Genomic DNA, 16,412 nt, shown 5'->3' on the forward strand with positions numbered 1-16,412 from the left:
CCCCCCCCCGGAGAAAAATGTCTGGAAGAAACACTGATAATGTCCCGAGCAGGAAGCAGTAACTGCTAATACTAATATTAGTAAAACTATATGGAATTTAAATAAATAAAACACAAATTAGGAACACTAAATTGACTAAACGTACTAAAATTGTTTTTGCAATTTTTTGATGCTTTTGAGATTTCATTGTTCGTTATCATAAACGGCATTTATTTTCCTTCCATACAATCGATGTAGAAAATAAATTAGCATGTAGGCCTAATGATATTAATAAGTTTATGTGTATCTTCTAAATCTCCACTGTGCATAGGCATTATTTAAATCAAACACAAGTTTTTAATATATTTTTAACCCTACGTTCGGCGCCCGGGAAGTCCCCCTGTTCCACGTCATTACTACTGCGATGCTTTTACCGTAACAACTTTATGTGAGGCTTAAAATCTCAGAGTTTATTTTTTGTAGGCATCATTCAGACAGTTGAATATGTACTGGGGGCTGCGAAAATGTACACCGCAAAGTAAATCTCGCTAAATCGCGGATCCTTATGGGCCGTCACGAGAGTTATAATTTGGGAAGCCATTTTGTTCTCTGCGTTTTGTTCCCGCCTATGTTTACTTAATAAAGGGAATAAATATCTTCAAAAGGACGCTACTTCGTTACAAATGTTGTAAAGAACACTAATTCACAGTATTTAAAACCCAATATCAATCATTTGCAGTGTGTGCTTAAGACTATTTAGTAAGTGCGTCTATGTGTTCGTTGCAGATCATCGCAGTTTTTTTTTCCTATCACTTCTCTAGTCAACTTGCCTTGATTTAACTTGAACTTACTTTACGTCACGTAGCCTACTTTTTAAGACTTGACTTCATTCTTCTACTAGATCTAGAATAGTCTCTAAACTCTAATGCTTTCTAATAAAGAAACTTAGGTCTACTCCAGTTAGGGGCCTATATTTTTAATTGTTAAACTGAAACAACAGAAGATCTGAAATATTTTATTTTTCAGGCTAAATTTTACCTAAGTTTTGACTGCATACAAATTTACTTGGTTTAGTAAAGGTTAGTTAGATCTAATCTAGAGCTCATTAATTAACTCAGTGCAATAGTAATAAATAGTTCAAAGATTTTATAAGTAAAATAAAGGATTTCGATGTTAGGCCTGGATCCAGAATTCTAGATCTGAGGCGAGCGAGTTGACGAGAATCCTTCCATCATGTTGTGAAATGGAATAAAAACGTGCTTTTTGTTAGATTTAGCAAAGTGACTGTAAAAATAATAAAAAATAAAACTTAGCCCCTAAGCCTAAAATCAATTCAGAACTTTTTATATTTTTAGAATCTAGATCTAGATCTATGCCATTCTCTTAAAGTTGCAAACTTGAAAATAATTTGTTGAGTTTAAGCTTTAAGGCTACATAACTAGATCTACATTTCTATTTTTTTTCATCAAGCCTAAGTTATAACCAGATGTTTCACTTTCGTAAGACAAATATTGATTGGCTATACACTACTACAGGCACTCCGTGATCGATACTTATTTGTTTACAAAACTTTGCAGATACAGTTTTTAAATAACAATGCAAATTTAAACCCCATGACCTAGTTTTCCTTTTTTTTTCGCTTACAATGTGTACGATAAAATTTATGGCAGCCTATTGAAAAGCAGGATGCTATTGTTTATGTTGCCATTACACGTGAAAACCAAATTGTTTTTGCTTTTTTAAATCTTTATTTAGTAGGGCTACCGAAAATATTAAAAACATCAAATAGGCCCCTACATCCAATCTTTAGTAAAGTCCGAAAAAAACCAGACAGACAGGATTTTATAACCATATTATTATTAATTGTAAGTACGCCGTGCATGATTTTAAAATTATTTAATTGGCCTCTCCAATACTTTCTCGCCCGCATCCATTGGTGTGTTTTTTTTTTGACAAATTGTCACTAAGCTGGTGGCTGCAAAAATAAATTTTTAAAATACATGAAGAGCGGTTGGAAAAACCAATATCCACATGCCTTAAAGTGTTATTTTAATGTCAAAGGTAGACTCAGGTACATAGATTCTACATAGGCCCTATTGTCGTAGTAGGCCTAAAGATAGAACTGAAACAATTCAATTAATCCAGATGGGATTTGAGCCCATCACTCCATACATCTCTGAATTGCCTTGCCTACTTTGCAACAGTTTAGAAATTTACAACACCAGTTATCATGTTTTCAGTGCATAGGCAGTAAAAGTGAGCTATCAGAAAGGCTAAATTTATGAACTAATTATAAAACACAGGAAACATGACAAATATCAAGCTTACTATTATAGTATTAACCAGCATGCCAGATAGAGATTTGTACAATTTCACTTTTTCTTTGAATGTCTTTAGTCGATGCAAGGAGCTTTGAAATTTTCAAAAATGAATTATTTCAGGCCTAAATCAGTTTTCACCATAATTAGGGTTTTATCTTTTATAGGCCTGGTATACTTTGTAATGGAACAAGTTAAATTTGAAAACAACAATTTAAAATTAGTGAGACAGACTTATTGATTGTGTGGGTATGGAAAACAAAAAAATGTACCTAACTGGCAAGCTGAACAATTGACTATAGGCCTATACACTTGTTTGAAAATAATTGGACTATAGTTTATTGTGTTTGTTTTATCTCAATATTCATTTAGTTGGCCTAATTTTTTTTTCCAGAAATTCGTCCTAATTATTTTAATATAGTAAAATATGCATATTGGACCGATTTGAGACAAAAAACGAAATAATTTTTTTGCTTAGTAAAAAGACGGTTTATCTTAAAACCTAGATCTAGCCAAAATATTGTAAGAATGAGCTAAATATTAAATTTTGAAGTCAGTTAATTATCTCAAAACTAGCATCATTAATTTAAATATTGTTTTATAGATTTCTCAGTTACCAATTTTAAAAAAATCTAATCCATAAAAAGTGGTGAGTCAAAATCAAGCAGGCTATTCAAGTTCCCAGAAGAAGAAAAAATCACCCCCTTATTTTTTTTTATATATGGAACAATACTATATGCCTACTGATGTCATTTTTCCCCCACTTGAGGTTATTGTAGCTGTTTAACTCATGTGTTTAAAAAAGGACAGAAATTAGTCTACATTTTTCCTAAATTGATGGAAATTACTGTCTGTTCCTGCAACTATTTTACCTACATTACTGCTTCCAACTTACTGTTTAAATAAAGACTGTTAACACCTACACACAATCACAAACTTTATTGTTGATGTAAGGAAGGCCAATGCAGATTCTAAGCTAATTTACTTCCATACCTTTTAAATCAATCCCATTTGTTAGCAAACATAAATTAAACTATTAAAAACCGGCTTGATATGCACCTAACCCTGAAGCATATAGTCTTGTGTAAGTTGTCACATACTCATGTAATGTACTACTCAATTTTAAAATAAATCTAATCAGGAGGCACGAAAAATAAATTCTTGATATTCCATTCTAAATGATTAAGTGAATTCTTTAATTAATTTCTTTTCCCTAAGATAATGTTTTGGAATGTTTTTCTTTTCCCTTAGATAATGTTTTGGAAGTTTAATCTGCTAACATCTTCACATATAGATACTCTGTTGGATAAAGAGGTAATTTAAATTTATTTTGTAAACATACTTTAGCCAACAAATTCATTATCACATAACGTTTTTGAATAATTTTGCCACATTTTAATTATTATTATGTTCTGTAGGATGTCACACTCCGTGAGCTTATGGATGAAGATGATATTCTGCAAGAATGTAAAGCTCAAAATCGAAAATTGGTTGATTTGTAAGTAGTTTTTTTCTTGCACCTGAAATCTGTAAATATTTTTACTGTTGCTGTTTTAAATTCTGAATTGTATTTGAAAACTTTTTTTAAAGTTTGATTCAGCCAGAAAACATGGAGGAAATGGTCAAACTTATAACTGTAGAGCCTCCTATGGATGTTGATGAGAAAATTAGATTCAAGTAAGTTTTAATTATTATTACTAGATTTCCATTAAATAACAAGATTTAATAAGAGCACAATGTTAATTCATTATAGAGTATGTAAAAATGGATTACAGCATCATTTTGTGTCAAATCATTTACTATAGATTTCTCTGTTGATGCTTGGTTCCATGTTTTACTGCATATTAGGGAATGTTTTATTTTTTACCCTTATTTAGAAAGCTTAAACACTATTCTTTTGACAGATATCCTAACACTGCCTGCGAGCTCCTGACTTCTGATGTCACACAGATCAACGAGAAACTTGCAGGTGATGAAGAACTGGTTGATAAGCTTTATACCTTCCTTGAAGGAGAGAAACCATTGAATCCACTGTTAGCTTCATTCTTCAGCAAAGTTATGGGGCTGTTAATTACCCGGAAAAGTGATATGGTATGAAAATACATACACTTGTATTAAAATATATTTATAATATATAATTAATTTTAACAATTTCAATTGATTTTTCTTTCACACTTGACAGTTACATTACTTTTAATGTTTTAGATCTTTGAATACCTAAAAGCCAAACCAGACTTTGTAGGAAGTCTCCTGCTTCACATTGGAACATCAGCTGTCATGGATTTGTTGCTTCGTCTAATTACCTGCATAGAATCAACAGACACACGCAGAGCTGTAATAGAGGTAATTGGCTGCTTTAAGTTGTGTTTTGGTATTTATTTTTAATGCAGATGTTTGTGTAAATATTAACTGTTGTCTTTTATTCATATTCTTTAGTGGCTAAATGATCAGAAGATTGTTGAAAAACTGGTTGATTCCATTGTTGTTGCCAAAGATGAAGATGTAAGTATATAACTTTTATAACCATTTTGTGAAATTTGAATGTTTGTCATATTTAATAATTTTTATCTTTTAAACATAAAAAAATTTGTTCATTAGGTATCTGTATTTGTGATATTGTTTTAATTTAATCTTTAGATCCATTGTAATGCTGCACAGTCATTGTGTGATATTGTTCGCTTGGGCAGAGAACAATTTATACAGCAGCATGATTCTTCTGATCCTGATCCCCTCCTAGTCACAATGGAAAAGTAAGTTGTTAGCGACTCTTTTGCTATGTAAAGGCAAACTAATATATATATATTACTTAAAAATTACTTAAAAACTAAATATTTATAACTGATTACAATGTTACAGTATATTTAAAATTTTATGTTCTTAGGGAAATCACAGTCTCCAAACTTCTCTCCAACATGTTTGACTCAGATAAGAATGAATCTGTTCTTGTAAATGGTCTCTGTGTTATTCACACATTGTTGGAAGTTAGAAGGCAAAGGTAAAAAAGTTTTTACAATCAATATCAATTGTGTTACTCTATATTTGAGAAAATAGAAGTTTTACTTATTTTGTTTACTAAGATTTTAGGCTGGAATCCATAGTTAATCTGTAGTAATGATTATGGGCATAGTTTTACCTAGCTGACACGTTTTTACTGCCTGTTGTAAAACACTAAATTGTAATCTTTGGTGTGGTTTATTTCAGTTCTGACATAAATGATCAGCTTCCTAATGGTGAAACTGACAGGTATACACAAGGCATTAACAATGTTATAGCAGCCATCATTCCAAGGTTAAAGGATTTTCATGATTTGCTGGTTAATCCACCCAAGGTATACGATGCCTAACCTTTTTAAAGACATTTAGTTGCATAGAACTATTTTGTGAAACTTTTACCAAATTATACCATAGCAAACTTTTTATAGTGTATTTGTTGAAGTTTATTTTATCAGTATGATCAGAATAGTTTTACATGTATTTTCTTAGCAACGGTATAGCACCATGCCAACATCTGTCGGCACTTTGGATCCGCCCTTAGGAAACACCAGGCTTCAGGTGGCTAAGCTAGTCACAGCTTTGGTTGGTGCTAACATGCATGAAGTGAATGTAGAGTTGGCAAGTCTTGGAACTATTCAAACTCTTCTTGTAAGTTTTTCTTTTGTAAAATATTAAGCATTGAAACTTTGTAAAGTATTAACCGAAGGATAATACTTGTAATAACTGAAGGAGAATACTGTTGATGATTGTTCAAAAACAAAGATTTTAATGTTTTAAAAAGTGTACAATTAGCACCAATCATTTTACTAGCCATTGACAAGTTTTTTTTTTATCTCTGCAGAATTTGTATTTTAAATATGAGTGGAATAATTTTCTTCACACACAATTAGAGCAGTGCCTGCTTATCATACTTAATAATGGACCCATTGAAATAGATGGCAAACATGAGCACCCACTACTGATACAGGTTGGCTATGCCACAGTGTTTCTATGATGTTGCGATTTATTTTTAAGACAATCAGTGGATTTAAATTTTATTAAACCTTATTTTTCAGTTATTTATTGAGTACAATTTAATACAAAGGCTTCTGAGTGAATGGGAGGACAACGATCAGCAGCAGTAAGTTAAATATAACATTTTATTTTTGCTGTTGACCCGTTGAGTAAACTTTGTTATTAAGATAAATAATTGATTTAAAATTAGTAAGCCCTGCAGTATAGGTTCTGACTGAAGATTTTGTGATTTTTTTTTTTCTAGAATGCTAGCTTTTAATTTTGAAAATTTCTTTTTTATTTTAGAAATGCACCTTCTGGAAAAAGGCGCGGTTTTATGGGTCATCTAACCAAAATGGCTAATTCCATCGCTGCACTAGTAGAAAAATCTGAGAATAGTCTGGTAAAGGATCAATTTAATGGTAGGTTACTGATATGATTTTTTTATATACATATATAAATTATGCATTCTGTAATTATACACTGACATTTTTAGTAGAAGGATATAATTTAAGATTGTAAATCTTTAAAAAGAGTTGTCATTTTTGGATGACCTTATTATCTAAAAATGTTTTCATATCTGTAGGGCTTTCAGAGGATATTCGAACAAAATGGGAAGCTTTTGTTGCTGGTTCTTTAGCAGAAGTAAACAAGAGGAACACAATAGAGTTGGTAAGATTTTTTAAAGATTTGAAAATGGCTGTAAAAAGTTATGTTAAAGTAGTGTAAGTACAGATTGATGTAAAGACTATTTTTATTAAAAATTTAGATGCGTGGTCATCCACTTGCATCAAGCAGTGAGGATGATGATGCTGACTTCAAGGATAACCCTTTCCCTGGAGACACTGCCATGCAACAGGTGAGTCATGTCGTTATAATACTTAACTTTTGTCATTATCTCACGATAGCTATTTAAATTTTTTTTAAATATTTAACGTTTTCTTTATTTTGTTCTTTAAAGATTTTAAAGCTCCTATATAAAAATGTATTTTGCTGTTTTTCTAAATTTAAATGCAGTGACTAATGCACAAGTTTTAGTGACTGCATTTAATTTAACTTAAACAACAACACATGTATAAGACCTCTGTAATGAAATGACGCGCCTGGGTGCCCCTCCCTGTTTTTTCCCAGGCCTTCTCGGATTATCAGTTACAGCAGATGACCAGTAATTTTATTGACCAGTTTGGCTTCAATGATGAAGAGTTTGCTGAACAGGATGATAAAATTGAGTAAGTGTGGATATATTTTGTAACCATAGGCCTTGATTCCATCATATCTTTTAACGTTATTTAAATCATGACCCATGTGTTGTTTTTTAAAGATAGTTTTTTGTCAAAATATGGTCCTTATGAACAAACTTTTGCATCAGATGAAAAACCTGTTAGTTTTTCACTACCATGGTTAATTAATTAACAGGGGTTAGTTAATGCAAAATATACTTTGAGGGGATAACAGAAAAACAAGTGGGCAGTTAATTAATTGATCACCTTGATTTGAAAATGATAAAATAAATTAGTGTTTAAAATTAGATATTAGACCTGGCTGATACATAGACATCTTTTTTTTTCCAGGTCATCTTTCACAGATAGGATATCAAGTATTGATTCTGATGTGGTCGAGACAAATGTTAGTGTATTTTTTATATGAGTATTTATATCAAAGAACAATACTTTTAGGTGTTACTTTGTTTAACATGAATTAATTTTTTTTACAGCAAACGGGTACTGCCCTCTTTGAACAGGTATGTAATGAGAGGATCCAGCAGTTTGAAAATGATGATAGTGATGAAGACATCTGGGAAGAGAAACCTATAACATTAGCTCATCAAGGAAGATCAGAGTATGTTATATTCTTTTCATTTTTAGTTAGTTCTTTGAATTTTTAAAAATACTTTTCTTTAATAAATTAACTCTAAGTCTCTTTGTATATAAAATGAAGGTTGCAATCTCTTTGATTGTACTAGGTTATGTTAGCATGAATATCTGCCAACTTAATTTAGATTTTTTCATTCTGTTAATGATCTGTGCTAATAGAAACTGCAATGCATTTGAATTTGCGGCAGTTGTGTAAACTTGAATAATAGCTTACAAACACTTTCCCTGACAGACGTTTACCGGCTGCTACTGCAAGGTGCAACAGTAGCGATGAAGACAGCACAGATAGTGGTGAAGAATTAGACTCACCTGTAAAAATTGTACAACAAACAACAGAAGGCATGGATGTGGATAATGCAGAAAGTAAGTTTTGAAATATTTTATTCCCTTTGTCCAATTTATCTTGTTTTTTCTTATTGGTATTTAGTATAATATTAATTCCTAAAATTTGTTCACCCAATTGCAAAAATTCACTACAGATGTTTGGTCAGCAGATTCCAGTTCTCATACAGAGCACACTGCAATGGACACTACATCTCCCTGGGAGAAATCTACTGCTCCGGCCATGCCTTCAGCTCAGGAAGCCTGGGCAGACTTTACCAGTGTTCCAACGCAGTCCGGTGAAGACGAAAACTGGGCAGATTTTGCAGCATTTAGTGATATCCAGTCGTAAGTGTATTTATTTTGTTCATTTAAGAACTCTATACAAAGATTCATCATCATCATTCCTTTGTGGCCCCTGGGGAGCAAAGGGCTGCACCCACACATCTCCATCGGACTCGGTTTTGGGCTGCCCCCTTTATCTGTGCCCATGTATGCCCAGCTGTTTGCGCCTCTTCTTCAACCCTTCTCCTCCATGTCTTCCTTGGCCGGCCCACCCTCCTTTTTCCCTGGGGATTCCAGTCCAAAGCATGCCGTGCGATGTTTTCTTTTTCTTTCCTTAATGTGTGTCCGATCCATCCCCATTTTCGGGCCTTGATATCTGCCTATTGGCTGTTGCTTTAAAGTTCGCCACAGGTCTTTGTTATTTTGTCTGGCCATCTTATTTTAAGTATATGTCGTAAGCATTTGTTTACGAATGCCTGTAGCTTATCAGTATTTGTCTTCGTGACCCTCCAAGTCTCCGATTATTTATCGATAATGGACTGTATGAATTCATTTTTTTATAAAATTTTAAATACATTTTGATGAAAACCTTAAATGCATCTATTAATTTTTAGAACCACTCATGGTCCTAGAAGCAGTTCTCCGGTAGCGATGGACACCACAGAAAACACAAGGAGTAGTTTATATGGTAAGTTTTATTAATTTTTTGACAAATTTGTGATGTAGATATTCATTGAGCTAGAATGAGGAAGTTAATATTAAATTTCATTTCTCAGTTGTGTCATCAAATTCGACCAACCTTGGCAAAGGTGATATGCCAGCTGTTCCTTTGAGTTTACAAGGTATGACAAGTTCCATTTCATTTTTTTTTCTCTGTTAGACAAGTTAAAGATGTATTAAATCTCTTGATAATAAACTAGTGAATTTTTAAAACAGTAGTAATAATTGATATTTGTTAGGTGTTTCATCTTCTGAGTCTACTGATATACGCCTCACAGATTTGGAAGATGACAATTGCATCCCTCAACCTGACTCGACATCACAGAACCAGGAGCTTGAGCCAAAAACCTCCAATTGTATAGACAACAACAATCAACCTCCACCCCCAGATTCATCCCCTCCTCCTCTTCCTTCCACCCTTTCTCCAGCCGATTCACAAGTTACTAGGTAAGAAAAGAATACTTCTTATAACTGTTCAAAACTTGCATAGTTATGCAATTTTCATTATTAAAATAAATTTGTACATTACTTTTTGTATGGACATAATAGGTCAGTTTCATCACTAATTTACCATATCTTTTTTTTAATAGTACTTCCTCCGAAACAGCTCAGCTGTTAACCAGCGATGGGATAGAAAATGCTTCCTCAGATTCAACATCAGCCCATGTGTCCTCTTCATTACCCACCAAAGAGGGCAGCTCTGTTGATCTTGTCACAAGCTACCCCTCTGCAGTCGTTGATGCCCCTTCATCTTCCAGCTCTACAGATGTTCAGGTGACTTCATCACCACCAGACAATCAAAGGTATTACTTTCTTTAAGTGATTTCCTTTTTCATTTTTCTCAAATTTGATTATTTTATTAGTAGTTTTTCTAACTTTTTAAAACAGTTTTAAAAAAAAATTCAATGTGTTGTGAAGTAAATTTGCTACTCAGTGTTTTGGGTTTTTAAAAAATAGGTTTATGAAATTTGTAGTGTTAAAATAGTAGGCCTACTAGTTGGTCCACCTCCATATCCCAGCTCCATTACTAACCACGCTAACTAACCTTATTAACAAAACAAAATAGGCAAAATGTAGAGAAAGAAGGTTGTGATGGAAATGACTTAGGGGACAATTTCAAGTAAGTTTAAAGTGATCATTTGCAAATTGGATTCCCAAGCTTATTTCCTGTTTGTGTTCTTTATTCTCCTTTTTATTGTTTCACTGCGTTGCTTCATTGTATTGGTTATATACACACTGTATTCTTAGAGAACAACTACAGATTTTTGATGGGCAAAATATCAAATATCTCTTTACCAATACTCATTAGTTTAGTATGAAGTAATAGTTTTGTTGCTGAATGTTGTTTATTTTAAAATCACTTTGAGCAAATCTTGGCCACAGTTGCTTTAATTTAATGTGTTCATAAAACACATGTTAAAAAATTTTCACTTCTTGCTTTTTAAAAGAAACAGCATCTAAAGTACTTGTGCCATAGAACCAATCTTGTTGGGGGGGGGGGGGGGGGTACGTTTTTCAGATAACGTTGTTGTTGTAAACTAAATATTTAGAGATGTTGGTGGATACTGCTACAACATGGAAATAATTTCACAAACTTATATATAAATTGTACCTTTACACTTTTTACAGAAAATATTTTGTACAAAAGTATAGGTTGAACAAAATATTTTCTTAATGATGCTGCTTACCCCTTTTATCCTTTAAATGTGAAATAAACCCCTTTGAGTTTAAGAGAATTAAATGATTTTAATTGTACCATAGCTATTGTATTTACTGTTTTATTAAGAGAATTGCCATAAATTGTTTTGTTTAGCTGTTCATATCAGGTGGTAATTTTAATTTTTGTTCTATTCTAACTCTAATATAATATATTTGATTGCTTTAAAAACAAGTTAATTATTTACATGATCCAAGTATGAGAAAAAAAGTTAAATATGTGCGAGTCGGAGTTGTGTATGTACATGTGAAATGTGAATTCATTTCGATTTTGTAAACATAATGAGTGTTATGTTGATTTTGCAGCTTCCTTGCAGCATCAGGACTGCTGAAGAAAGCTAGTCCTTTACCAGCAGCCTGCCCTTCTAGTAGACTTCCATCAGAACTACAGGGCAACGGACCAGTTGCAGCACCATCCTCTCCCCCTGCTGCAGCCGTACCACCACCAATACTTAACAGCACCACTTTGCTAGCCAGTGGTGAAGACACTGCGAGTCAAGAGCCTGACACTACAGACTGCACATTAACACAAGCTCAAAAAATTGAACAAGCAAGGTTAGTGTAGCCTAGGACCTAAATATTATATCCAGTGTCAGCTTAAGTAAAATACTGTTTACTTATTACAGTCAAGTCATTTAACTAAATATATCCAGTGTCAGTTTAACTAAAATGCTGTTTACTTATTACAGTTAAGTCATTTACTTTCAATGTTCTGATTTCCTCACTTTACAGAGCTCAGGCTAAAGAAGCTCAGGAAATGTATGATGCTGCAACTGTTGTACACAATGGACCTGTTTGACGATCATTACTAAACCATTAATTTGTCCCATCTTCCACCCTTGTTGTCTTGAATGCCCTGTAAATAATTTGTAATTATAATTCAGCCTACACCTCTTATAGAGAGGTTCTACTGATTCCATGGCTTCAAGTTCATTGGCAGTTTAACACTTTGTAATATACACAGGTTTTTTATGTTAATATACTTGATGGCCTTTAGAAAATAAAATGTTTCACCAAAACATTTCCTAATATGGAAACAGTATTCCTCTTTTTGTTTTAAACATTTTATAGTGGGATATAACTAGTTTCCCATTGTTATGAGAGATAGGATTTTGTTGTAAAGCAAACGTAGGCACTCATGTTTCTTGACCAAATAATGTTGAATTGAATTTTATTCATTGTGCATTGTTGCGGAAATGATCAGTGTTGTCCTTGTGATCCTAATTTATGCATTAAGATGCAAAGTAATTAAGAAAAACATTTCTTGACATTTAATGCTCTACTGGTGATCTCATCACTTATCTTTCATTAACTAGTTTGTCAGTAAACTTCCGAAATTCTAGTTGTTTTTTTTTGTTTTTTTTCTACTGAACTTAAAAATAAATTAAGAAAAAAATACCCATGCAATTTTTTTTTCTGGCTAGAAGAATGTTTCAACTGGATCTCAGTAGTGGCATATTAGTGGGTTATGCAACTTTCTACCCAAGTCTTTGTCTCATTAGCTTTGAAATGTATACATGTTATCTTTACAAGACAGTTTTTTTATGTTAATAAATTGTGTGAAAGTAGTACCACATCCCATATGCTTTAATTTTTTACCTCAATGATTCACGCTAAAACAAATTAGTCACTTAAATTTTTTTTTTAATTTGTAAACCAAATTAGCACTCTGTATGACGAGTGTATTACAAAACCTGTCAGACAAATTTTATGAATATATTAAATTATGCCAGGCATTCAGTGCTATATTGCTTACATATTCTCATTATTTCTTCTACTATTTAAGTTAAGGCTGATTGTACCTTATACTCAAACATCACTAATTAGGTGATGGTCAAAGGCTAACATAAAATAATGCAAAATGAAGCATAAGAAAAATGTTGAGAAACACTGTCAAATGCCAATTATTAAAGTGTTCTACAACCACATATAACCAAAATTTCAGAGACCGTGGTCTATTACTATCAATTTTTGGAGGAGATAGACTTAACACTAAATTATAAGAATCACCTTCTGAATATTTAATGAAACCCACATCATGTATATATAGGTGTAACAAAATTATCCTATTTATAATTATCAATAGACATTTTCTTGTAGCTAGCTTTTATTTAAAATTTCTTTAAAAAGACCGTTTCATTTTAAGTTCAGTGTGCAATTTTGTTTTTATATCTCGGAGAAAAAAATGTTTTATTGGTATGTGTAGCGGTGAGTGCTGTAAATCTGCATGTTGTATGATCATGTCTTATGTACTTACACTTTCATTGTTGCCAGGTTTTTTAAAAACAAAAACCAAAATCATGTCATTACACTGCTGTGAATATTGTTGCGTTCAACACTTTACACTGCAAATAAAAAAAAAAGCTCTGTGCTGTTTTTAATTATGTAGATATTTATGACTGTAGGTCAGTGTGGCTCCTATGGCTGTAGGTCAGAATGGCTCATGTGGCTGTAGGTCAGTGTGGCTCCTATGGCTGTAGGTCAGTGTGGCTCCTATGGCTGTTGGTCAGTGTGGCTCTATCAGACCAGTGTGAACACATTAAGTGTGGGTCACTGGTTATATCATTGTTTGGCTGCTGGGGCTAATTTTATTCATGTATATCCAAAACAAGACATTCTAAGTAATTAATTAATTCCTGGTGAACATTTTATGATTAATTTTTTTTCACTAGATTTTTTGAGATGTGTAACTTAAATGTTTTAAATGTGTTGCTAATAGCTATATTTGAGTAGAAATCCAGATCAGCTCTATAATTTCATAGTTTTTGTTTTGGTATTTAAAGTCATTGCTTCCTGAACTACTTGTAGTTATTGAATACTGTGGTCAAACTTAAGCTTTAGTGTTTTATAGGGTAACAGAACCAGAGTAATGTTTGTGAATTTTTAAAACTTTTTCAAAAGAGTGTTGGTTTTTTTTTTTTTTTATACTGAAAAACAGTCCTTAGCACTGTTGATAGTCATAAAAAAATGTACATTCTATTTTATTTTAGTTGCTAAACTTGAAATTGTTTTGCATTCTAGGAATGCCATAGGTACCATGACAAAGAAATCAATGAACACTGGTGGATAGTGAGCGTGGGTTTCTTGTCATTTTCTTGTACATCATCCAATGAATTATTGTGCCTTCCAGTTTGTATGTTAGTTGTTAGGCAAATTTTAAAAATTCTGATATAGGGTGTCTTTATCACATTAAAACCAATTGGTTTTACATAATTAAAAAAAAATTACTCTGATAAAACGTGTCACTGGAACTCTTAGCACCAAGTTTAATGTTGTGCAACTGTAGTTATGCATTGCTCACAATTTTTAAACACAAAAAAAGTACTTGTTAATTTTTATATGAAGATATATTTTTATTCTATATTGTATATGTTTTCAACCAGAGACTTGTGTGCTCTTGTATAATGCATTCAACATACAGGCAGGGATCTCATTACAGATACCTGCTTACATTTTAATGATCATTAGGGCGTGTGGGAGAGATGATGTAAGTGTGGATGTGTGCAATTTGTTTCATGTGTATATTTTGACGTAGTTGAATTATGTAAATAAGTACGAAAAATGTTAATAAACTGAAGACTAATAATTTAACAACCAGTTTTCTTAAACTTGTTTTTCTTGATGTGTTTTAGTTATTGGTGACCTGGTTACAACTTACATGCAACGAAAAAGAAATTATAATGTGAGGTGAAGTTAAAAGCATGTTTGCAATCTTCACCTGTTTCTATGGAACAATGTAATTATTTTTAAAATTGCTTACATGTGTGGATAGAATAAATATTGCTTGGCACTTTTTTAGTCTTCGATAATGGAGATAATATTGCAAAACGTTGCCTATTTTCAAGTTATAATTGCTATCTATTGTTGAGCAGATATACTTAAAGTTACAACCATTTCATGAGTAAATACATAATGAAGTACACTAGTCAGTGCATTTATATTGCTTTTTAGTAGGGATGCCTGATAAGGCTCTGCTACCTTTAGCTGTGGTTGAGTTCTACCCAAGGCCTGTGAGCTGTTGATGCTTCATAATCATGTGTAGACATTCGTGACGTTTCTCATATTTAATATTTTAAGATAGGCATAAAATTATTAAAAGGAAGCCTTTAAACTGGTGCAAATGCACATTCTCTCTAAACTGCTCGTAGTTGTAAACTGACCTGTTTTGTATATCTAGTTGTTTCAGAGTACCGCTAACAGAAAATACGTGCTACACACAAGCTTTTGCTCCTTAGAGTGGAATGTTGTTGCCAATCCTGATGTTATGGTTCCTGACGTAGTTGTCGTACCCCCTCCTCCCCCCTCCCCCTCGACTGTTTGAGCCGTTTTGCACCTCTGGCTAGTTTGAGAAAAACCCAAAACTATGTAGGCTACTAACGATGTATTGGCACATGAGAATTTAGTACTAAATTTCTAATTACACTATATTATGTGTGAAATAGACACTACATTCAACATTTGTCATAAGATGCCATCGCAGTATACTCATAGTCAGCGGTATAAAGACCACATGTCAGAGACTTAGGCTGTTTGTCCAACTCATTCAGCCTTTACCATTTGATATCAACATTTATTATGCTGTAGGCCACTTGAGTTTGCAAAATATGTTTAACAAACAAACAAGTAAAATGCATATATATTTAAAATATCGATAAAGGTTTGGATAACATTTTCTATGCCTTTATATGAAACACGATAAGGGGGGGGGGGGGGGGGGGGTCATCAGTATATGACGTCACCTTTTTCTGGACAATTTTTTCCAACCCCCTCCCCGTTGTCACAAAAAAACAGCGCTCCCCCCCCCCCCCCCCTCATCATGATAGTAAAAATAAACCGGGAGTGATCTCCTCTACACTTTCTCGAATATTCTTATATAAAATAACAGGGGATGGGAACTCGGGCTATAGACATGATTTTTAATCCATTTTAAATACTTAAAGTTTTAAAAATAGAATAAAATCTCGTAGACAAAAGAATTGCACACCAAGTGAACGCCAAATAAAAAAGTGCATAATAGTGCGCAATATTATTAGTACTTTAAAAATTTACATTCGTTTTTTTTTGAGAAATCGGAAGTATCGTAAATTACTACTTCCGGTCAACGGAAATTACTCAAAATTTAACAGAAGATAGAGAATTAGATCTTTTACTTACATGTGAAACTTCAGTTATCTATCTGAAATAGTACTCAAGTTATAGGCTTTTGAAAAATT

The 16,412-nt window shown here is 32.8% G+C and overlaps 1 protein-coding gene across 6 annotated transcripts; it reads left to right on the top strand.

Moving 5' to 3' along the window:
• Positions 1-561: 561 nt before the first annotated feature.
• Positions 562-14,796, top strand: LOC131955081 (serine/threonine-protein phosphatase 6 regulatory subunit 3). 6 transcript variants are annotated; one of them, XM_059319035.1, is made up of 28 exons: positions 562-738; positions 3,549-3,611; positions 3,716-3,795; positions 3,888-3,974; positions 4,202-4,388; positions 4,503-4,640; positions 4,734-4,799; positions 4,935-5,047; positions 5,179-5,292; positions 5,499-5,625; positions 5,780-5,938; positions 6,132-6,257; positions 6,346-6,410; positions 6,590-6,705; positions 6,870-6,955; positions 7,053-7,142; positions 7,415-7,512; positions 7,855-7,909; positions 7,998-8,122; positions 8,390-8,520; positions 8,637-8,826; positions 9,378-9,451; positions 9,540-9,605; positions 9,723-9,930; positions 10,074-10,286; positions 10,550-10,603; positions 11,506-11,754; positions 11,932-14,796. In XM_059319035.1, exons 2-28 carry the CDS (start codon positions 3,552-3,554, stop codon positions 11,996-11,998), a joined length of 3,144 nt encoding a protein of 1,047 aa, XP_059175018.1. In that variant the 5' UTR covers positions 562-738; positions 3,549-3,551; the 3' UTR covers positions 11,999-14,796. The 6 variants fall into 6 exon arrangements, with proteins under 6 accessions (XP_059175018.1, XP_059175022.1, XP_059175019.1 ...); XM_059319039.1 differs by having other exon boundaries at positions 9,762-9,930; XM_059319036.1 differs by having other exon boundaries at positions 8,649-8,826.
• The last annotated feature ends 1,616 nt before the right edge of the window (positions 14,797-16,412 follow it).

Source organism: Physella acuta, unplaced genomic scaffold (genome assembly GCF_028476545.2).
Source record: "Physella acuta isolate Inbredline_101_S28 unplaced genomic scaffold, ASM2847654v3 ptg001053l, whole genome shotgun sequence".
NCBI classification, from domain to species: Eukaryota; Metazoa; Mollusca; class Gastropoda; family Physidae; genus Physella; species Physella acuta.